This window comes from Trematomus bernacchii, unplaced genomic scaffold (genome assembly GCF_902827165.1).
Source record: "Trematomus bernacchii unplaced genomic scaffold, fTreBer1.1, whole genome shotgun sequence".
Taxonomy (NCBI): Eukaryota; Metazoa; Chordata; class Actinopteri; order Perciformes; family Nototheniidae; genus Trematomus; species Trematomus bernacchii.
In genome coordinates, this window is record NW_022987705.1 from 7,971,511 (window position 1) to 7,993,017 (window position 21,507).

General features: G+C 39.4%; 4 protein-coding genes across 6 annotated transcripts; 2 read left to right on the forward strand and 2 right to left on the reverse strand.

Moving 5' to 3' along the window:
* Positions 1 to 713: 713 nt before the first annotated feature.
* On the reverse strand, positions 714 to 13,082 carry nf2b (neurofibromin 2b (merlin)). Of its 2 annotated transcripts, XM_034140178.1 has the most exons (17): positions 12,740 to 13,082; positions 11,860 to 11,975; positions 11,044 to 11,169; positions 10,410 to 10,532; positions 10,167 to 10,250; positions 9,748 to 9,816; positions 9,549 to 9,631; positions 9,328 to 9,403; positions 9,105 to 9,242; positions 8,292 to 8,366; positions 7,624 to 7,737; positions 6,535 to 6,657; positions 6,140 to 6,357; positions 4,811 to 4,913; positions 4,301 to 4,440; positions 4,050 to 4,218; positions 2,532 to 2,579 (listed from the first exon to the last, which is right to left on the reverse strand). In XM_034140178.1, the coding sequence occupies exons 2-17, from the start codon at positions 11,947 to 11,949 to the stop codon at positions 2,532 to 2,534; spliced, it is 1,779 nt and encodes a 592-aa protein (XP_033996069.1). In that variant the 5' UTR covers positions 11,950 to 11,975; positions 12,740 to 13,082. The 2 variants fall into 2 exon arrangements, with proteins under 2 accessions (XP_033996068.1, XP_033996069.1); XM_034140177.1 differs by lacking the exon at positions 12,740 to 13,082 and having other exon boundaries at positions 714 to 2,579; positions 11,860 to 11,949.
* Positions 13,083 to 13,573: 491 nt separating this feature from the next.
* On the forward strand, positions 13,574 to 16,311 carry mettl27 (methyltransferase like 27). Its single transcript, XM_034140602.1, has 6 exons — positions 13,574 to 13,710; positions 14,191 to 14,319; positions 14,608 to 14,736; positions 15,146 to 15,281; positions 15,472 to 15,564; positions 15,692 to 16,311. The coding sequence occupies exons 2-6, from the start codon at positions 14,200 to 14,202 to the stop codon at positions 15,898 to 15,900; spliced, it is 687 nt and encodes a 228-aa protein (XP_033996493.1). The 5' UTR covers positions 13,574 to 13,710; positions 14,191 to 14,199; the 3' UTR covers positions 15,901 to 16,311.
* Positions 16,312 to 16,406: 95 nt separating this feature from the next.
* LOC117490786 (complement C1q-like protein 2) lies at positions 16,407 to 18,301 on the forward strand. Of its 2 annotated transcripts, none has more exons than XM_034140600.1 (4): positions 16,407 to 17,211; positions 17,392 to 17,484; positions 17,594 to 17,722; positions 17,805 to 18,301. In XM_034140600.1, the coding sequence occupies exons 1-4, from the start codon at positions 16,980 to 16,982 to the stop codon at positions 18,083 to 18,085; spliced, it is 735 nt and encodes a 244-aa protein (XP_033996491.1). In that variant the 5' UTR covers positions 16,407 to 16,979; the 3' UTR covers positions 18,086 to 18,301. The 2 variants fall into 2 exon arrangements, with proteins under 2 accessions (XP_033996491.1, XP_033996492.1); XM_034140601.1 differs by having other exon boundaries at positions 16,674 to 17,211; positions 17,392 to 17,475.
* A 1,044-nt stretch (positions 18,302 to 19,345) lies between these two features.
* On the reverse strand, positions 19,346 to 21,504 carry LOC117490674 (claudin-4-like). Its single transcript, XM_034140450.1, has one exon. The coding sequence runs from the start codon at positions 21,060 to 21,062 to the stop codon at positions 20,100 to 20,102; it is 963 nt and encodes a 320-aa protein (XP_033996341.1). The 5' UTR covers positions 21,063 to 21,504; the 3' UTR covers positions 19,346 to 20,099.
* Positions 21,505 to 21,507: the final 3 nt, after the last annotated feature.

Genomic DNA, 21,507 nt, shown 5'->3' on the forward strand with positions numbered 1-21,507 from the left:
GACTTCCATCTATTTTTCTTCCGACTGTTTTTGACTGGCTCTTGTGGACTCTTCACCAGGCTGTCAAAGTATTTTCTTGCCTCACACTTCGTTTTCTCTTCCTCCCAGATGAGCTCCTGGCTTGCAGTCTGTTCTCTCAGAGAAGCATTTTCTGCAGCCAGCTTCTTGTTTTCCTTTTTGGAGTCCAGCAGGGCTTGTCGAAGGATTTTGCTATTTTAGAAATACTTTTTTTCGCGTCTGGACCATTTTGCTTAAATTGTGAATTCATGCCATTTAGGTTGTAAAGGGTTTTGAATGTCTTGCAAAGACCTGCGATACCTCCAGTACATGTAAATCCTTCAGTCCTAAATGATGGCAGTTCTTCTCAAAACATCCTAGTAAGCATAAAGTGTTTAGTAGTAATTCTCTGTAGTAAAAAGGCTGCTTCACATGACATTTTGTACACATTTCCAATAATGCTGGATAGAATTTAGGCAAGCCAAACAGACATTAGATTCTCTGCAATTATGTGTGTTTTGATGCACATTCAAATGCAGATTACACATTAAATAAAATCCTATAAATTCAAATAATATACTTAGATGGATGTTCAGCCTTGATGGGTTCTTCGCTCCGCGGCTAATGACATTTTACTGACACATTAGAAAGCAATAATGATTACATTATTATCTATGGACAACCTCTACTAACAAACATCAGGCAAAACAAAAGCATGTTGTATGACCACGGTTGTATTGAAATGATATACACCAAAAATAACTTGATAAATGAAATAGGTCATTGACAGAACTTTGTGAAATTGTTACATAGTAATCACTTCAACGTAAACCGTAGGTACAATATTGTTTTGTGTGTCAAATATTTTTTTAGCACTTGCTGTAGTAAGTAGCAGTAAAATCCACTTGTGGAAAAACAAAAACAAACATTTAATTCCTCCACAAAGAAAAGATGTGTGATGATGTTATTTAAGGATTTATAGCACAAATAAATAAGGTTGAAGATGCAAATTAAAGCACTTAAGAAATGTGTTGATGAAATACAAAAAGAACACTTTCACTGGAACATTTTACACAATAGTTTACACAGGATCAAGGTCAGCCTAATAACCCAACCATGAGGGCAATAATGAACCAATCAATTGCCTCCGTTAGGTCCATAATGATGTCGATCTAAAATAAACACCCAGAAACTCTGGCTGTACATTTGGCATCCAGCCTCTCCCTTTTTAACAATATAATGAGGACTTTAGTGTAAGAAAAGTTACCCATCTCAACATGTCTAAAATCTCTACTTTGCTACCATTAGATTTAACCAAGCTAAATGTTGAATCCGTTAGCAATATTGGAAAAAATGCTGTTTATCTCAGGGGAAACACATATCTGTAGTGATTGTCTCCAACACTAACCCTGAGAAGTACACCAGCTGAGGAAATAAAAGAAAACCGGAAAGTCGATCTGTTACAAAAAAAAAGTCAGGGTATGATATCCAACCCAGGCTCGAAGGCAACCCCAATGCTAAGACACATAAGCACAATGATAGCAAATACAAACCTTAGTAACTCTTATCATAATAGTAACAAATAAAGTTCAAGGCACATCAACAGTCGAGAGTACAAAAGATAAAAAGTTGAAATGGCAAGCTTGTGTACTACCTTTGTTCTACATTACTATTTGTTGAGGCACTGGAAACAATAAAAAGGCACCTGTGTGTAAAGGCAGCTCAAAAACAAAAAAAGCAAACAAAACCACCATAACAAAGATCAACACTGCATTTAACATTTTATGGAGTGTCTCCTCTCGAAACTGTCCCTGCTGCACGCGTCCGCTTCTCAGACTTTTCTGTGAGTTGTGATTACTATTTTTACAAATAACTTTTATGAGCAAGATTGTTTTCATTTACACCTTAAGTTGTCAATAATCAAGAGTTATCCTTACTGTTTTTTTACTGTTCAAAACTACATTATAAAACAAAATTGGGAAATGTGTAATTAGAAATGTGGGGTTCTTTCAGGTCATTTTTTCCCACGTTTGAGAAACACTTTGCTAGTTTGAAAGAAAGTGACCGTATTTACAAAATATTTTTTTACACATGTTCATTTTCAGTGTTTATCCAATGGCGACTAATGGAGGAACTTGCCTAGAGCCAGTTTACGATGAATTTGAACCTCAATCCCTGCCCTAAAATGTCGTTAAGGCATTATTTTAAAACGTGTCATGAAGTTATGATATGATATCTGACCATCTCACAGCTAAGCATCCCTTAAAAACCACAAAACAACATCAGCAACTCGACACGGCAACATGCAACCGTCTTCAGCACCACGTCTTGAATCAGTGTCAGAAACACTTTATAAAGAAAGAAGGTGCTGCAGTGTGGAAGGTGGTAGCAACTAGTGGCTGGTTGTTGTCGGTACATATTTATGGTCTTCCCAAAGCACACAGTCATGATGTGTGCGAGTGTCTGTCTGTTAGTTTCAGTCAGGTCAAAAGTCACAACAGCTGGGCCCACGTTGTGTTTCTTGCAGGTCTGGATCACACTTCTTCAAAGTAAGCCATCTGAGACATGTACGCAGAGTTTCGCTGCAAGACAAGACACGCTTTTTTAAAAGAGAAAACGTGGAATAAACCGGTGTGAAGAAATGTTTTTTAGTAATACAACGAGAAGAAGTATTTGCACAGTTAAGTAAACACCAATACTGATTAAATGAATACAACAGTGCTTCATATGCTACACATCTTAAATCAGCTGGGAACTACATATTTAAAGTGGAGCTATCATGCTATATTTGAATAATATAGTGTAGGACCATACCTATATAAGGCATATTTATACTTTTTTTTTCTTCAAAATACCAAACAGATCATGCATTTTAGCCATGCCTCATTTTGCTCAATTTGACATTTTTTAGCTCTGGATTTGCAAGGGCTGATTCTGTGAGAACAGCACCATCTACAGGCCTGGCATATGTACTACAGCGTCTCCAGCGCTTTCGAACGGCAATGGCCGTGGCTGTCTCCTCCTGATTGGTGGAGAGTTGGCCCAATAGCCGTAGCGCCACTGTCCTGACGTCAGTAAAGTGTTCAAATCTGGATCAGTTTTTATCAGATCCGTTGCAGCCCCTTTTTTAGAGATTTGGGTATGGAGGAAAATAGAGAGGGTTGTGTTTTCTGACACTTGGTGAGTTCCCTGGAACACCGGGGACACATATTCATGTATAAAAGACGTACAAAAGTGCATTTTGCATGATAGGTCTCCTTTAAATATTTAAAACAGGTTGCCTTTAAACTGATGGCTCTTTTGGCTCAAAGAATATCTGTTTATTAAAGTATAGAGGAGAAAGTTTGCGGATATAAAAGCAATTATGATAGGGTATTTTACATCGTTCAAAAATAAACCTGCTATCATGAATTTTCTCTCTCTATTACCAAATGGGATAATAATACATTGAATAATAAATGTAATTTATATAGCGCTTCTCATCTGCCAAGACAAAACTCGAAGCGCTTCACAACAAAGGACACTGATAACATTTAAGAGATTAAAATAAAAAAAATAAAAAAATAAAATAAAAGTCGGAGATAGCGATACAAATGGCAGTACTCCAGGTGTACCATGCTCAACTATAACAAATATTATATACAAAATTATTTTATAATTGTATAAGTCATTTAATATCTCCATAAGTATATCAATAAATAAAAATATCCATATAAACAATGTTTGTTAATCACATTGACTCACCACGACTAATTAAGATGACATGATTGTGTCACGATAAATAATGAAATAACTTTACGATTCCATTAAAAGACGATAAATTATTCTTTGGATATGCTTTGAGTAATGCAAATAGGAAGCCTAGTGTTGCCATGCAGGCAGTTTACATACGAGCCCATTATTATGAAATGGTACACGGGGGGAGACATGATAAAGTATTTAAGCTATTTCACTCTATTAGACATACTGACAGGTAAACAATCTTCAGCAGAACTAATAAATATTAGTAATATTAATTACAGACGAGTGTAATCTGAAGTGCAGATACGTACGTTGCTCTGAGGTAGGTAGACCGGGTCCTGGTTGTACCCGCGGGCCTCGTGGCGCAGGGTGTAGACGCCGGCCTGCTGCTGCTGCTCCTCCAGCTTCAGAGACTCGATCTCCGTCTTCAGCTCCTTCAGCTGGTCCTGCAGGTGTTTGCTCTTCTCCATGTACTCCAGCCTGCATTCATGCATCACAAGGTATCACACACGGATCTGGACTGTCTTTCTAAAAGTGTTTTCTCTACAGGATGTCAACTCACCTCTCTCTCTCGATCTCCATGGACAGCCTTTTCATGTCAGAGTCTTTGAAGTCCAGACGTGTGGACGTTGATTCATAGGAAAAGTCGGCAGCTTCAGGAGGAGGGAGGGGGGCAGGGGGAGCAGAGTAGGCTGCTATGAGCTAAAGGAAAGGCAAACATGTGTCAAATGAGTACTGTAATGTGTTTTCACTACTACATTACAGTCTGTTTACATACCATGGCAGGAAATGGAAAGTGATACACATTATACAAATTATTTTAACTACTGCAAGTACTTGGTGACAGCTCTTATTGGCGACAAAATCAAATGAAACAGCTCATGTTGTGCTTTACATTGGGTGCTTTAACAACAACAATAATCCTCTCTAAATGCACTAACCGTCACAGAGAAAGGATTCATAGTGTCAAAAGTATCTTATATAGATAGATAAATGGCCGTAGCTAATAAAACATTTGCACTGTATTAACTTGGATTTGTCACAAAGAGCCGCAGTATGATCATCGTCTTACAGGATATGTAGTTTTGGTGATCTCCAGCAGCTTCTGCTTGGCTCTCCGCTCGGCGTCCTTCGCCTCCGTCAGGTCCTGCTTCAAGTGGTCGGACTCCTTCAATCTGGAACCAGAGCTTTGATTAGTTCAAGGCTGAAGGAAGGCACTGTTACTAACAAACACTAGAGCAGGGATGGGCAACTTGGATGGTGGTGGGGGCCACATAATGTATGTACTGGCCACCAGGGGGCCGCAGATTCAGAACACACACACACACACACACACACACACACACACACACACACACACACACACACACACACACACACACACACACACACACACACACACACACACACACACACACACACACACACACACACACACACACACACACACACACACACACACACACACACACACACACACACACACACACACACACACACACACACACACACACACACACACACACACACACACACACACACACACACACACACACACACACACACACACACACACACACACACACACACACACACACCACACACACACACACACACACACACACACACACACACACACACACACACACACACACACACACACACACACACACACACACACACACACACAGTCATTATTAACAAATTAAGTCTGACATCTTCATTGACATTTTACAATCTTTCAGGGAACATCCTGTAATAAGCTCACTAAACAAATATTTAGTGAGCATGTTTGTATTGAACAGGTTATTTAACAGTGGAATAAAACTATTTTAAACTATTGGAAAGCACAGAAAGTGTGTGTGCATTAAGATTAACCATTAAGATGACATAAACATGAAGTCATGAACACTAACCCAGACATTAGTTGTCTAACTTGAACCTAGCTAAGACACTTGTAGCCTGTCTCTGCTGACGCACAATAAGGGGAATGTCAACACAGACACCTGTCAACCCGCACTCTGCTGTTCCTCAGCACCGCTTCCCCTCCCTCTCGCTGAAATTATGAATGAAAAGCGTATAGTAATCATAGATAACACGGCAGGGTCCGTGACAGTTTGTTTTCATCTGATTTCAAATAAACAAAGTCTTGGTTTTTAGAATATTAAACTTGTTTCGACAAATTCAGATGATAAATACAACTTTTAAGCTTGTAACGGCATAATTACAAGCGGCAATTTAACGTCACAGCGTCACGGGCCGCCATTTGCCCATCCCTGCACTAGAGGGTATTACAAGCAGAAGAATGCAGATTTACCTAAATGGTAACTATTTATGTATTTTTATTGAAAAATAAGATAAATGGAACTTAGAAAAGATGGAAGTTATTAAATCTAATGACCTCCGCTCAGACTGCTCCACCAGTTTGACGGCCAGCTGCTCGGCCTCCCTCATCTTCTGCTCCATCAGCCTCTTCTCCTCCTTGGTCTTCATGGCCGTGACCTCTAACCTCTGCCTGTCCTGCTCAGCTTCTGCAGCTTTGTGGGCCAGAAGCGTGGCCTCCTCCTCTGCAATCTGAGCCTTTTCTGCTAGCAGGTCCGCCGTCTCCTCGGAGCGAAGCTGGAGAAAATACATTGGAACATTTAAATAGCCATTATTATGAATGATGGAGACATTAGGCTTCGCAATGGTATCCAGTTCACAAGAAGCTATGTAAAGCTTGTCAGCCAAACGGGAGTTCATCAAAAAAGCTGAGCCGTTTCAACAGTTATTTCATGTGGAGGATGAAGCTCTCACCAGAGCCTCGTTGGACAGCCGCGCCTCGTCCTGCAGCTGGAAAAGTCTTCTCTCCATCTCCTCTTTTGCCCGTTCTGCTTCCTCTCTCATCTGTTTTTCCCGTGCCAGGATTTGCCGCTCCATCTAAATTGATGCCAAGAAACTCAATAATGTAAGCAAAGAGAACCACGCTTGATCAGTGATGATAAATACAACTGTAGTTTCTATATGTATGCATGGTGTATATAGAGTTGGATACATTTCTGGTTTTACTGGTTCAGTGTAAAAGCCTTAACCGGTCTGATTTTATAAAAAAGGGCTAACAGGCATTTGTGATTTTGATACAAACAGATACAGATACTACAAATGGCAGACGAATAAGAAGCAACGTGTGTGTCTCAAATCCAACTTGTTTTACACTACAAGCAATATGACAGCATGATTCAAATGTGGATTCACCTGCAGCCCGTTGTGTCCTACTAAAACTCTAATTAAACTCAAATATAACACTATGAACATTTTGAACGCTGCACCCGCAATGCGAGGGGGACCCAAGTTCCCATCAGCAAAAACACGTCGGTTTGCTATCCTGGCTCCAAAATGGTGGAATGAGCTCCCCATTGACATCAGGACTGCAGAAAGCTTACACATCTTCCGGCGCAGACTGAAAACTCATCTCTTTCGACTCCACTTCGAGCAATAAAATTGCTAACAAAGCACTTATATACTAATAAAGGACTGGCTTATCTAAAGCCAGTTGAGTAGCACTTGAAATGTTTTGGCTCTATGAAACCTGATGTACTTATATGATTCTGTTTTCTTCTAGTTTGTATCTTCTTGGTCGAATGCACTTATTGTAAGTCGCTTTGGATAAAAGCGTCAGCTAAATGCAATGTAATGTAATGTATGCGAGTACCACCATCTTGGATCTTTAAATCCAAACATAGAGGAGATATCATGTACAAGAAAAGAAGGGATGGGCAGCTGCTGAGTCAAGTGTGACACCTAGTGGTAATAATAGTTTACCAGTTCAAAAATGTTTACACCAGCAACCCTTAATACTGTGAAAAATGTTTTTCTTATTGCTCGGGTGAAGCTGGGAGCACTGACCTTCTTGCGGGCCTTCTCTTCTTTCGCTTGAGCCTTCATCTGTTGCACTTCAATGGAGTCCACCTTCCTCCTCCTCATGAATAGATCGTGATTGCCAATGCACAACTGCAGGATCTGAAGACACAGGAGAAACCAGACAATAAATATCTAACTTTGGTATCACTTTACAATAAGGCTACCCTTATAAAGGGTTTGCGAATAGTTTGTAATTCATTTAGTAATTAGGTTGTGAACACTTTATAAATCATTAATAAGCTTTTATAAGACATGAGATAAACAGGGCAACTGTGACCGGTTGCTTGCCAAATAGTGAACCCACATTTATCTGTACTGCTAAGTCTTATATTGGCTACCTAGCTTACTTCGTCTTCTTCATCAGCCAGCATCCTTGGTATCTGTTGCTCACTGAGTTGATTCTCGCTAAGTAGCCAACATAAGGCTTAGTCATCTTGCCAAATAGTGAGCCTGTGTTGATGTATGCAAACTATGTTAGAACTGGTTTGTAAATGGTTCTTAATGATAAATAAAGTGTTTACAACCTAATTCATAACCTAATTACGAACCCTTTATGAATCCTTTATAAGGGTAGTCTTATTGTAAAGTGGTACCCTAACTTCATATAGCTCTAAATGTATTATAGTGCAACATGCAGAAAGAGGCAGACCAACCAGCTTGTTGACACGCAGTTGAGAGGAGTAGAACTTGAAAACATCTTTCTTCTTATCCAAGGGTTTGATGGTGAACTGCAACATGGGAAAGTGAAAAAGTGAGCATTGTTTGGACACAGGGATGCATATCGTTGACTTTTTTACGATACCACTGAACGATACCGATACTCGACCGATACATATCGTGATACTTTCATGTTGCACAAGGGAAAAATTGAAGTGCTTTATGATATAGTTAACATTTCAAATGAATATTACAATTAATTGTGGGACTTCAACCTTTTAGTACTGAACAAACAATGAAAAACACGTTTGACAACACGGGCTTGAAGACTGTACATTCCTGTACTCTGATTTTATGTGACAGTAGCAAATGTTTTGAGAGGTTGGATGTGTTGCCGCCTTTCCCAGAAATAAACAGTGCAGTGGTTACAGACCCCACCATTCAAACTGGCAGTCATATGCAGCCACACTTAAAATGTTCGTGCCGACATCGAGCTAAAAAACGCAAGCTAACCGAAATAAAAAGTGAGCATTGTTTGGACATACAGCACAGCTTTCATGCCTTTACAACGGTAAAGAAGTTTTGTTTCAGTGGGGTTAAAAAGGATTTCTTGGCAGTTGTGTTGTAAATTGTATCTATAGTAAGAGAACAAATCATGTATGGATTTGGAATTTCAATACAGTTAAACAAGCCCACTTGTTGTTTCCACACAATATTCATACCCCCATTTTCCCGCTTTTCTAAATTGAGAGGGATGTGACAGAAAAATGCTCGATGAAAGACCGGAAAAGACAGTCCGCTGCATTTACCTCCTTCTCGCTGTAAGAGATGTTGCGGATGCCGCTCCAGGGGAAGGATTTGTTGGGGTTGAGTTTGCTGTTGGGGCTGTAGATGTGGAGACCCTGAGCATCCACTCCGAGTAGCAGGTCTGTGTCCCTCTTATTTTGCTGTGAATTGAAACAACAGTAACAGTAAAGGTGACGTATATATCTTTTTTATAAATACCATACAAGGCACCATAATAACACTCACAGTGATGGCGAAGTAGCTGACACCGTACATCTCAAGGTCCTGAGCGATTTTAAGGTATTCCATCTCAGCCTCATCCCTGTATGGACGATGTAAAAATAAAGAAGGGAAGGCATATCAAATTGATCTCATTTGAACTACTGTATTCAGGAAGACTGTCTCTGTGCAGGGCTTCATTTCTCTCTACATGCTGAATTTCAGAATCCCCCCCGGGTGGGTCCTACCTGGCGATGCCTCTGTGCTCGGCGTACCAAGCCGTGATCTTCTCCTCCCACATGTCCGCCGTCATTTGGTATTGCATCAAAACCTACAGGATCAGAAGAATACACATTATGTACTGCATACACACAAACAAACAATGTGTCACTGATCTACCAATTAGGTATATTAAACAGATAACAACAATTTGAAATGTGCACTTACTCTTTTGGGCAAAAGTTCATCTTGTGCCAGGAAGCCCGGCTTATGGAAACTTGGGTCATAGTCCCCATACTGTGATTGAGAATAAAGGGGTGGAAACGAGAACAATTAAAAAAGATGTGGACGTTACTTTTGCATATTAGAAAACTATATATGTGTAAGTCTAACTGAAAATAAAATATTGATTGTTTGCAAAAACACATTGATCTGATCTCCTGCCATTTTCTTATGAAGACAAAAGACGGTACCCAGAAGGGAGAAAATGATTTGAATACTTTTTAAGTCTTATTAAAGTGCGCCGTATTTTCTGTTAGGTCCATACACAGAGAGATACTTTGTATAAAGCTGGTCAAAACATGATATTTAATCTTCAGGTCTTTGCCGAAAGCATACCTGAAGGTAGGAACATGAAGCTTTCTTACCTTGGCCTGGACGGCATAGGACGCCAACAGGACGGACGCTTCAGGGGAACAGAATATCTCTTCATCTAATATCTGCTTTTTGACCTATACAAGAATTTGAAGACACGTAGGAACATGTGTTAATTGAACCAAGGAAACATCTTCCTTCGGCAACAAACATGTTCTATAAATCTTTGTGAATATTACAACAGCCTGAGGAGAGAAAACACACACACACACACCCACACCCACACAGACACACACCTGTAAGAAGAAGAGGTGCTGAGTTATCTCCTGGACGAGCTCTTCTTCTACTTTCTCTGGGAAGAATTTAGCCAGGAAATGAAATGTTATGGGCGAGTCCTTGGGAACCTCCTGGTCCAAGACCTTAGAGAACAAATAAGCACCATCATTTCAGACCAAACTCACTAAAGCCAGAAGTGCATGATCAGTATTTATGTAATAACTTGCTAGCAATAATGTAATTCATCAATCATTACAATAATCAATGAATGAGAGAAAGGAGAATTGACAAACATTAACTCCTTCTTATGCAAAGTTTGCTGTTTTATACAATTACAAACTGAATACTTTCTTTGATTGTTTTTCAGATAAGACAAACAATTTGAAGAGGCACCTTTGGATTGTGTGTTTGAATGGATATTGTTTACATTGTAGAAACAAAATAATTATTTGTTTAATTAAAAGACAATATACAACATGTCTGTAAATGGATAATTATGTTTGTTATAGCCTTCATTTAGTTAGCCTCATCTTTCTAATCTGACTATGCATTGTTGATAATATTTGAACCCCATGACGTCTGGTATCTTGTTCATGTAATTTGTTTTGTTTTATAATCCTCATTTCTCCATTTGACCTTCACTCCTTCACTCACCCGTTTCTCTGGTTTCAGCCAGGCGTAGGTGTCCTTCACTGTGTACCTGAGTCCAAAGAACCAGGTCTCTCTCAAACCAACGGTGCGACACACCAGGTCAAACAGGTCTTTGCCTTGCCACTTCACCTGAGAACAACAGAGAGTGGTAAAGACATGTGAGTTAAGATGCTGAAAGCTAATGTGCTGCTGCTGCTCTGTATTCCCAGTAACTGTTTAAATCAACCAAAAAAACAAGTGATGCTCCTTTTTCTAAAACAGAATATCCCTTTAGTCTTCATGGTAAAATATTGAAGTGACTGATTTGTGAGGGTTTTTCAGTATTGTATAGGTGAGTTGGGCCTGAAAAGTAAAGGATGCCTTCAATAACACAATAAAAAATAATCAATATTATTGAGTAAAAAGCAGGGAGATTATTTCCCTTAGCAAATGTTTAAAACATTTCAATGGGTCAATCATGTTCTAGCTAAGTTGATCACAAGACAAGACGTGGCAGGCATATACATAAATGAGGAAACAAGCTGAACTCTTATAATTTGTATGTAAGTGTACATTAAAATGTGTTAGAACATCATGATGTAATGCAAAACAGTTGTATTCTAATATGCAAGAATGTTTCAGGCTATTCTTCAATAAGCTTGTCCATAAATCTAAGATGTCTAATGTATTGTGAATGAGCTAATAAATGGTTACAAATACAGATTCACACAGTCAATGGGTAAACATTGACATGAACATGAAATAAAACATAGCCCATCCAGATACAGAGATGAATAAAGCATCCCTTTAGGTATAAAGACTGCACGAAAAAATCCTGACCTCACAGCTGAACTCCATCTCAGCATCCATGGTGATAACCTTGACTTTAAAAGTCTTCGGCTGTTTCTTCTTTAACCCGAGGATAGACATCTTGAGGGTGTTGCTGTCAAAATAACCTGTGGAAAAGAACAAAAGTACAAGTATTTCAACATTCAACTGCCTTCAGGACAAAATGTGATAAGACGTGGTACGAATGATGTATTTTAGAGTGGTTTAATGTAGTAAAGTACAAGTACTGTACTTTAGGGTAGTTGCACTTTACTTGAGTGTCTTTATTTCATGCTATTTTATACCTCTACTCCAGTACAATTTGGAAGCCAATATTCTTAGCATTTAGTCCACTACATTTATTTGGCAGTAGTATATACAGATTAGGAGCTCAAACCAAATATGAATAAACTAATACATAAACTATAATATATATTTATAGGGGAACATCCTGCAACAGTATATACAGTTATTACAATCAGCGCTACCTTAAACAGCTGTGAAGAACAATTTAATGTATTTATAAACATAATCCAGTAATTGAATATACATACATCTAGATGCAAATACTACTATCAAGTATATTTTGATGACAATACTTTTGTACTTTTACTTAAATAGGATTTAAAATGCAGGATTTTTACGCGTTACAGAGTATGTTTATACTGTAGTATTTATACTTTTATTTAAGTATAACATCGGAGTACTTCTTCCAATACTGTCAATCACACGTACTGACTGGTAACTCATTGTTTTTAGAGTTTGTGATGCAGGTCAACTAGCTCTCAGGCGATACAAATGTGTTGTTTTAAGCGGTTTTACAGGACACACACAAACAGTTACTTCTTTGTTAAACACAACATGCAGCTGAAATGTAAAAGAGGCCTATTACCAGTGAGTAAAATAACAAACTCCTGCCGTCCAACAGGGCCCAGAAGAGGCTGGGGGCTTTCTGTGTTGTTGGTGAGTCCAATGCTAAGCTAACTGATATTTCTACACAGCGTTAGCATTCCAGCTATTCCACAAAAACCGACCAAAACAAGTTGTAGAAAAAACGGAACTTTTGAACGGTCTCCATAGTGAATCGTGGCGACTACATTTACTTTACGACCATTAAAGTTATGTTTAATATCACTTTAAACAACTTTGCTAACGTTATCGGTAGATACGTGCTGGGTTAGCCTGCTTTTTAATATCAGGAGGACTCCGACTTTCCAGAAGACTTTTGTTTTGAGTAGTCGCTCTACAGGTGGGAACAAGAACAGCAGTTTGGCATAATAGCTACTGCGCATGTGCAAGAATTTGGAAGCATTTATGCTGCTTTCAACGGTTGTCGGGAAAATGGGTTTTAAAAGCTTAAAACAAAAATAACGCTTCATTTTGTAAAAAAATCCAGGGCTTTTAAAAGAAAATGTAATGTTAGATTGTTTTGGATCTGGAGGTGCCATCTATGGTCTGACAGAAAGGAGTTGAAAAAGACAGCCACCTTTGTGTGGTCTGTAACAGTTTTCTACTGATTTACAATCTCCATGACCAAGTAGTAGACGGTATTTGTGTGTGTGTCTCTTTGTGTGTGCTTTCTGTTTTGCACATTCTCTTCAGAGTGTATACTAGCAGGGGATTTGTTTCTGTCCAATTGTCAAGGTTTTTCTTTTGTATTTCTTTTTTAAAGGTTATATTTGTAAATGAAAACATGTGCGTCAGATATTACGGTGGCCGTAAACGCAACAACACGGAAACCACGAACCCCACACAGCTATACATACTGCACTCATAATAATAAAAATACAGTGTGTAATTATAAACATCTGAGGGATCCAACTTGATAAACTACTGAAGAAGAAAACAAACATCGAAGCTACTGTAGGTAACTGTCGCTAACTGCATGTTTATTTATTTTAAAGGCTGGTTGAAGTAGCAGCAGGCTGTGTTTTTAACCATGGTTGAGGTCGGACATGAACAGTGCAGTTCAATCTTTAAAATAGGTTATAGTTATTTACTAATGTAACATTAAGCAATTGAAATCAACATGGGCTTCTGATATATTAGTTGCACTAGTTTCAAATCATTCCCACATTTTCCTGATTTGTATTGACTAATCGGTAACACTATTACCTGTGTAATATCCCAGAATTGATTTGGATATATTTTCAGATTGTTTTGGCTACATATGACATCACAAAATAAATCAAATGAAAACCAAAAAGTAAGGTTGATCAGCTTTTTAGAAAACTAATGATTTATTAGGATCACCATGCCTACTGAGCTCACAGTAAAATAAATCTTATGACAAATGTTGTTTTTGTCATTTTACATTTACTTTTTTGTCATTGCTTTCACCAGGTTTGTATAATGGCAGCCACCACTAAAACTTTGGAAAATGTGAAAGCAAATATCTTATCAGCTCATAAAAGCAGCACGTCGGCAGAAAAGATGGACTTCTACAATTCATGGGCAGAGAACTATGATAAGGTGAGGTAACTGATGTACAATAAAAGGGCATCAGTGAACTATTGGCAGTATTTTTTTCCGGTTACATCTATGGGAAAGTAACTTACTTATTTATGATATTTCTTTGCAGAAATGAAGGGAAACAACAAGTGAAAATAAATACTAAGTAAAATTGTTCAGTCCCAAAAAATAACAATAATACAACCTTTTTCCCCCTATATCTTGACAGATTTGGTTTTGCAGTGCTCTTGTTTACTTTCTTTGTCTGTGCTAAAAGCCACTGTTCCTTGTAAACATTGGTTTGAGTAGGACGTGGCAGTTCTGGAGTACCGGGCACCGAGCCTGGCAGCAAACTGCGTCTCCTCCCATTTCAGCGGTGATCGTGGAGCAGCTGTAGTGTTAGATGTGGCCTGTGGTACTGGACTGGTGGCCAAACAGGTACATTCCCAAGATAGAGAACAAACTCATGCATTTATATAACCCTAGTCAGAATCAAAACTGCATACTTAAGGTTTGAATACAGTAATATTTAGTTTAATATTTGACAAAATATAAAACTAGAAAATATTCTATTCTTTTAGATTGATGTTTAGTTTGTTTCACTTTAGAAGATTTCCACGGAATCTCCTCTCTTCTTGAACATGTTCCTGTAGGTTTGTGAATATTTATGATCACAATTGAATTCAAAAGTGATTCTCTTGTTTACATCAAAAACCTTTATTTAAAACATTTTCTCTTTTTTGTCTTGTGTCTTGAACAGCACATTACCTATCCTTAAATGTTTTCCATGTTATACTGAGTTGACGAGTATGACCGATAAACAACCAGAACTGTCTCTGTTGTACAGATGAAGAGACTTGGATTTGGACACTTTGTGGGTATTGATGGAAGTGAGGCTATGTTGGAGTCGACCAGAGAGAGCGGGTTGTACCAGGACCTGAAGCAGTGCATGCTGGGAGAGGGGCCACTACCTGTCCAGTGCGGTAATACAATGATTTAAATGATTTAAGATGTAATTTATCGCTGTGATTCTAAAGGTTATTCTCAAGTGGGTTGGGTGAGCTCTACTTTAGAAACACATTGTGGGCAAGACTCTTATCTGACATGATTTTATGGCTAGTAATATGGCTACTTCTTTACTCTGCACCTATTCCCTTTCTTTTTCTCCTGCAGGTTCATTTGATGTGGTTGTGATTGTTGGAGCTCTGAGTGATGGTCAGGTCCCGGTTGGTGTCGTCAGAGAGTTGTGCAAGTGCACCAAACCAGGTAAGAGTCTTTTTTGTATTTTGCATCAAATGCAGCTCAGATCATCGGTTGTGCATCATTATGTCTTCACTTTTGGTAAGTTTAGATCCTTCAAAAACACCACTGCACTCTTAACCGTTTCCACCAGGTGGCTACGTTTGCATGACTACCAGAAGAAACCAGGACAATGCAGAATACAAAGAGGCCCTGGAGCGAGAGCTGAAGCAGATGGAGGCCGATGGTCTGTGGACGTGTGTGGAGGTCTCTGAGGTGGAAGACTGGGAGCGAGCAGTGTCAGAGCATGAGGACGGATACATACCTGGTGTTGTGTACCTCTATAAGAGACTACAACTATAGTCGTAAAGGTAGATGTACAAAACACCTCAAGAAGGTAAAAGATATTCAAAAAGTATAGTGTATACACTTCAAAAAGAATGTTTGGACAACATTTTTGACATTGTCTGTCCCTGACAATCCTGAAATGAAAGATGGGAAGCTTTATTCACAGGAATACATTTAAGATGTGAAATGTTTATGACTAAATATCCATGCTACATATTGCAGTAAGATTGGTTTCTGAAAAGACTCAAACTTCAAACTGTTACAGATGTATTTACTATACGTTGTGTTGTTAATGTTATTTTGTACCATTGGTATCAACATTTAAATTGTGATAAAAGATAATTTTGATGATTTCAACACTTATGTGATTTGATGCCAAATAAACCCACAGCCACAAGGATTTCTAGTGGTCTCAAAAAAAAGGTACTGTTGTTTATATTTTGTATTGTCTTGATCTCAAGTTATATAATGTATGTGAATCTAAGGTAGGCTTACATGACGAAAGAAATGTTACTCACTCAAATGCTCGAGGAGGTTTCTACCTTATATCCATTGTGAGGGAATCTATGATTCTCTTAAACCTGAACATATTTAATCTGAAGCATCTTTGCTGTCCAAACTGAGTATTTGTGTTAACACCAGAGCACTTAAGAGAACAGATATGAACCGTATATGGGTGTTATGTGATTTAACAAATTATATATATGAAAGAAATCATGATAAAATACTGCAACTATCACAGAACGGTATTTTATAAATGTAGGCTATTGAGAGAACAGTGAAGAAAAAAGTTTGACTCCCTTCTCTGATGATCCTCAGCCAATCTAAAAGGTCTGACGAAACGGTTGTTTGATTGTGTGTGTTTGTCTGTGTGTGTATTAATAAACACAGTGTATGCACAGCTGTGACTGAAAAAGCGCTTATCATGGTAAAAGTGTTCCACCAGCCTGAAGCAGCTTGAATTTTCTCACCTTGAATGAGACTATCAAACAGTAACACTTGTTGTTTTTCCCATTCGCTCAGCCAGCTGACGTTTGGAGACTACAGTATATAAGATCTCCACCCCTGTGCCTGTGCAGACCTATAACTCGAGAATGAGGGTTGCTTTTGGTTTGCTGGTGTTGCTGCTAGGCCTGTGTGGGTCCGGGGCTCAGGGGGAGAGTGGAGGCCTCGGTGAGGAGGGGGAGAGCAGCGAGCTTCAGGAAGAATGGACCCAGCAGACCACAAACACAACCTCGCCTGACATCTGGGTGGAAATGAAGGAACTGAGAGACATGGTGGTGGAGCTCAAGGTGTACGTGCAGATGCTGCAAAAAGATACCTCAGGTACTGAGTTTTCACTTTTCCCGTTCAGTGTTGATTATGTTTTTTAGTTTGATTGACGTGTGTGAACTCATCATTTGAGTGCTGGCTCAACAGATAAGATGAGTATCAACACTGTATATCATTTGTTCTGCATGTTAGCAGTTTGCAACTCTGTTATTCACTTTGTTGCATTCATTTCAGAGATGGCGGGAAGACTGACCAGCAGTGAGAGGGAACTTCTTGATAGCAAGAAAAGGATTGACAAGCTGGAGAATTTAAATACAGGTGAAGATTGTAATCTCCGTATACACACACACACACCACACACACACACACACACACACAAACCTTTTTAGTCCTGGTCAAGTTAATAATATCATGCATTGACTATTTTTGTTAACAGCGAACACGAAGGTGGCCTTTTACACAGCTCTGACTGATGCAGGATATGTCGGCCCATTCACCACGGACACCACACTGAAATTCAGCAAGGTCTTCACCAACATTGGCATTGCTTACAATGCAGATACAGGTAATGTTCTGTGGGTGAGATGACAATATGTGGTAATTTAACCCTATCTAAAGTGTTACATTTTCCTTTTTCTACTCTTTAGGTTTCTTCAAAGCACCAGTCAAAGGAGTCTACTACTTCCAGTTCACTGTGTGTGGTCACCACACAGGTCTTATGGGTGTATATGTGTACAAGAACAACCAGAAGATTATGTTCAATGTGGAGTGGAAGGAAGATCAACTTTATAAGTATTTCACTAACTCTGTTATCTTGGAGTTGATGGCAGGAGATGAAATTCACCTGGCTCTCCCGGCTACCCACGTCCTGTATGACGACGGCAGTAACCAGAGCACCTTCAGTGGAGCTCTTCTCTTCCCACTGTGAGGATGTTGTTATTTAGGCTGCTGAGTATTTGATTTGTCACCAACTCTGATTGTATTGATACACTTTGATTCTTAAGATGCTACTCTTAAGATTCTGATGTAGTTCTACAATTGTTTGTACACGTATCAAATATGTTATTCTGAATCTGATGTTCCTCTTGTTTCATCACATACAGTACAGTAACAGCAATATTCAAATAAATAAAAGAGTAATTTAAGTTTTGCTTGTTATCATTAAGTGTTTGTCTCCATATAAAAACTTGACCTGCAGGGCAGTGATGTTCACTTACTGTAAATGATGTGAATCTGGATCAAACTTATAAAGGTCAGTAACTGTCATGTCATGTCTGTAATGTATCATAGACAATAGAAAATGGGGCAACTTGTCTTGTATCAAACAACACTACTTTAGTGTTAGTAATTGATTTAGTGGTATGTAGGGTGACGATGGTGATGCAAATTGAACTTACAGACTTACAAGAAACATGCTCATGTGTACTATAAGTCCTGCAGCAAAGTACAAAAGCAACACAAGTTTTATTTGTGTTTGTGTGATAATACACACTAACAACAGAAAGTTGTTTCTTTTTTTTGTGGCAAGTTTAAAGCATTAGATGTTGAATCTAGATACATCTTCCTAATTGGGCTGTAATACATCTGCCGGTAGATTGGGGATAGATCTATTGTTGGGCAATTGTATCTTGCTGAGTCTGATGTGTGTACACTAATCACTAGATGGCAGGGTTTCATAAAACTATGAGACAACCTGAATATATCAATCCTATGGTTGAGTTGCCAAACAGGTGGTCATGGATTAGAGCCAAATATTGCTCAAACCTAAATAACTTTTTTTTTAATATTGACTTGTTTAGTGCAGTTTTATTTTTAAAACTTAGCCTACCTTACAACATGTATTTATTTCTTATCTATGTAGTTCCAATTGTACAGGTGTATGTCATGTATTAATCCAACACATATTATTCCTGATGTAAAACTTAGCAGCTTTAAAATATGACTAGATACTGTACATTTGAATAAGCAAAACCCACTGAAACCAAGTTTGAATGCTCTACAAACACACTGTGTATCTCACCCTGCTCACCTGCTGTAAACACACTCTCTGTCAAACCAGTTTGTCCTGTAGATTTAAAGGAAGAGGAATGAAAGGCCGGTGGATGCTGTGTACTCGAAAGGATAGGCTCTTTTCAGGTCATTTGTGACATTTAGATCAGGGAAAAAATACTTTCTCAATCAAATGATATACATTTAAGTCATTTATTGAGAAGTTAACATACAATTATATAGTCACATGTGTACAAATAAAATACAACACTTTTCACAGTTGTAACAAAAAGCAGAAGCTAAATCCAAAAAGTGTAACCTTTACATTTCAACAAGTGAGTTTTTCATTGTCGTATAGCTCATCAAATGATCGCTTACATGAATAAGAAAAATACAATCCAATCAATATAAATGAATGATAGAAAAAGGGCAAAAATATCTTATTTCTTCATTACTTATGTTGCATCCAGGTTACTGTGCATCAAGCAGAAACCAACAAACTAAAAAGTCTGAGGTAAAATTCACAACGCAGAGGGATTCATTATCATTTTAGTGCATTGAAACAGTCAGAGCAAAAACTGGTACAGGTGTAATGCTATACATCTTAAATTGAACTTGTTAAAATGAATGCCAACGATCAATTCCATTAAACACGCATACTTACTTTCACCTACTTTTATTTGACACTGCACTTTGTTTTAGGTTCAGTTTAAGTGCATATAACATGTTAAAGCTGCTATTCTCCTTCATATTGATGAATAGTTAAACTATACTTTTCCCGTTTGTCCTCTAAAAAAAGCAACAAGGTGGAGTATAAACGGTATGTAAATCCAATCAACTATTCTTCATCAGTAAACAGTCACACAAAAAGTAAACTACCTCTTCTAAATCACCCTTAAAATAAAAAAGTTTGTAATGTGTGGTAAACTTAAGTACGCATGCGTGATCTTATTTCATATGTATGTCCTCGTTGGATTTGAGGATGCATCCTCATTGTCACTCTCAACTGATCCATTCTCTTCTTCTGCTCGTTTTAGCTGAGACTTCGTAGACGGCGCATCACTGTGTTCAGACTTTGCAGAGTCCAGTCTTTTCACCTGAGACTTTGTCGATGGTGCCCATGATTTTTCTGACTCCAGCCTCGAGCCCTGGTCCGGCTGGTCTTCCCAGGGCGGCCTTGTGTACAGAGGAGGTTTTGTTGATGAGCCTTGAGACCTGGGAAGACCTCCGACAGGCTGAGATGTTGCTGCTGGTACTCTGTTGCCTTGGGAACCTGGCTTGGTGGACCCGTTGGAGGAGCGGACCACCAAATAGCGGACAGAAGGGCTCTTGTCTGCTTCGTTTGCTTTGAGGGGGCATGCTGAGCTGATGAACAACCCCCCTCCCAGCATAAGCAGGATGGACGCTCCCCAGCCGATGTAGATGGAGGCTCCGATCTCCCTACGTTGAGCATCTATGGCGGCGCTGTAGAAGTTCTTCACCACGGACCCTGCCGCCCACGAGGTTGGGATCAAACACAGCAGCCCTGTTACAATCAAAACGACCCCTGCTGCTACAGCCACCTTGCCCTTAACCCCACCTCCTTCCTCGTCCAAAAAGCGTGTGCACTTCCCTCCGACGAAGGCCAGAATGAGGCCTGCGGCGCCCGTGGCGATGGCGAGGACGATGAGAGCCCTGGCCGCCTGTAGGTCTGCGCTGAGAGCAAGGAGAGAATCGTAAGGTTTACACTGGATCTGCCCCGTGCTCTGCACCACACAGGTCATCCAGATGCCCTCCCAGATGGTCTGTGAGGTGACGATGGTGGTTCCCACGAAGGCCGTGACCCGCCATGTTGGCATTATGCAGCTGATGATGACCCCTGCCCAGCCCAGGAGGCACAAGGCGCTAGCCAGCATCTGCATCCCTGTGGAGGCCATGACGTCGAGGTGGAGGGAGGAATCCTCACAGACCCTTGAAAGTGCTCTAAAGTTGTTATTCTTCTCTGTGGAGCTTCTTTTGCTCTAGCTCCTTGCGACTCTCCTCTTGTTTCTTTCTGTGTCAGTCTTTCTCAATGTGAAATGTTGCGTTTTTCAGAGCCTCCATTTCGTTCTTGCCTGAGTTGTAATGTTGTATCTGTCCCAGGAATGCGACTATTTCTGCTGTGCGTCCAGCCTCCAGCAGCTTTATCGCGACTCCAGGTGTGTCTGTGTTCAGCCTCAGTTTATTTGTTTACAGCCAGCTTGTCTTCTGTCTCTGTCCCTCCTACCTCATATCCATAAGTGCTGTCCCCTCCTCCCTCTCTCTTCTTATTTCTCTACCTGAGAGTGCTCTTTCTCGTCTGTCATCTGAGCGGCTGCCTGTGTGCTACTGCTCAGGTGTGGA

Excerpts from the sequence above, each read along its gene's own strand:
- nf2b (XM_034140177.1), bottom strand. The coding sequence starts at position 11,949 with ATGTCTATCCTCGGGTTAAAGAAGAAACAGCCGAAGACTTTTAAAGTC. Across the intron at positions 9,817-10,166 it reads CCTATGCCGTCCAGGCCAAG|TATGGGGACTATGACCCAAG; the intron begins GTAAGAAAGCTT and ends TCTCAATCACAG. Across the intron at positions 6,358-6,534 it reads GGCTGTCCAACGAGGCTCTG|CTTCGCTCCGAGGAGACGGC; the intron begins GTGAGAGCTTCA and ends TATTTTCTCCAG.
- LOC117490674 (XM_034140450.1), bottom strand. The coding sequence starts at position 21,062 with ATGGCCTCCACAGGGATGCAGATGCTGGCTAGCGCCTTGTGCCTCCTG.
- mettl27 (XM_034140602.1), top strand. The coding sequence starts at position 14,200 with ATGGCAGCCACCACTAAAACTTTGGAAAATGTGAAAGCAAATATCTTA. Across the intron at positions 15,282-15,471 it reads GCCACTACCTGTCCAGTGCG|GTTCATTTGATGTGGTTGTG; the intron begins GTAATACAATGA and ends TTTCTCCTGCAG. Across the intron at positions 15,565-15,691 it reads GTGCAAGTGCACCAAACCAG|GTGGCTACGTTTGCATGACT; the intron begins GTAAGAGTCTTT and ends CGTTTCCACCAG.
- LOC117490786 (XM_034140600.1), top strand. The coding sequence starts at position 16,980 with ATGAGGGTTGCTTTTGGTTTGCTGGTGTTGCTGCTAGGCCTGTGTGGG. Across the intron at positions 17,212-17,391 it reads GCTGCAAAAAGATACCTCAG|AGATGGCGGGAAGACTGACC; the intron begins GTACTGAGTTTT and ends CATTCATTTCAG. Across the intron at positions 17,485-17,593 it reads TTTAAATACAGGTGAAGATT|CGAACACGAAGGTGGCCTTT; the intron begins GTAATCTCCGTA and ends TTTTGTTAACAG.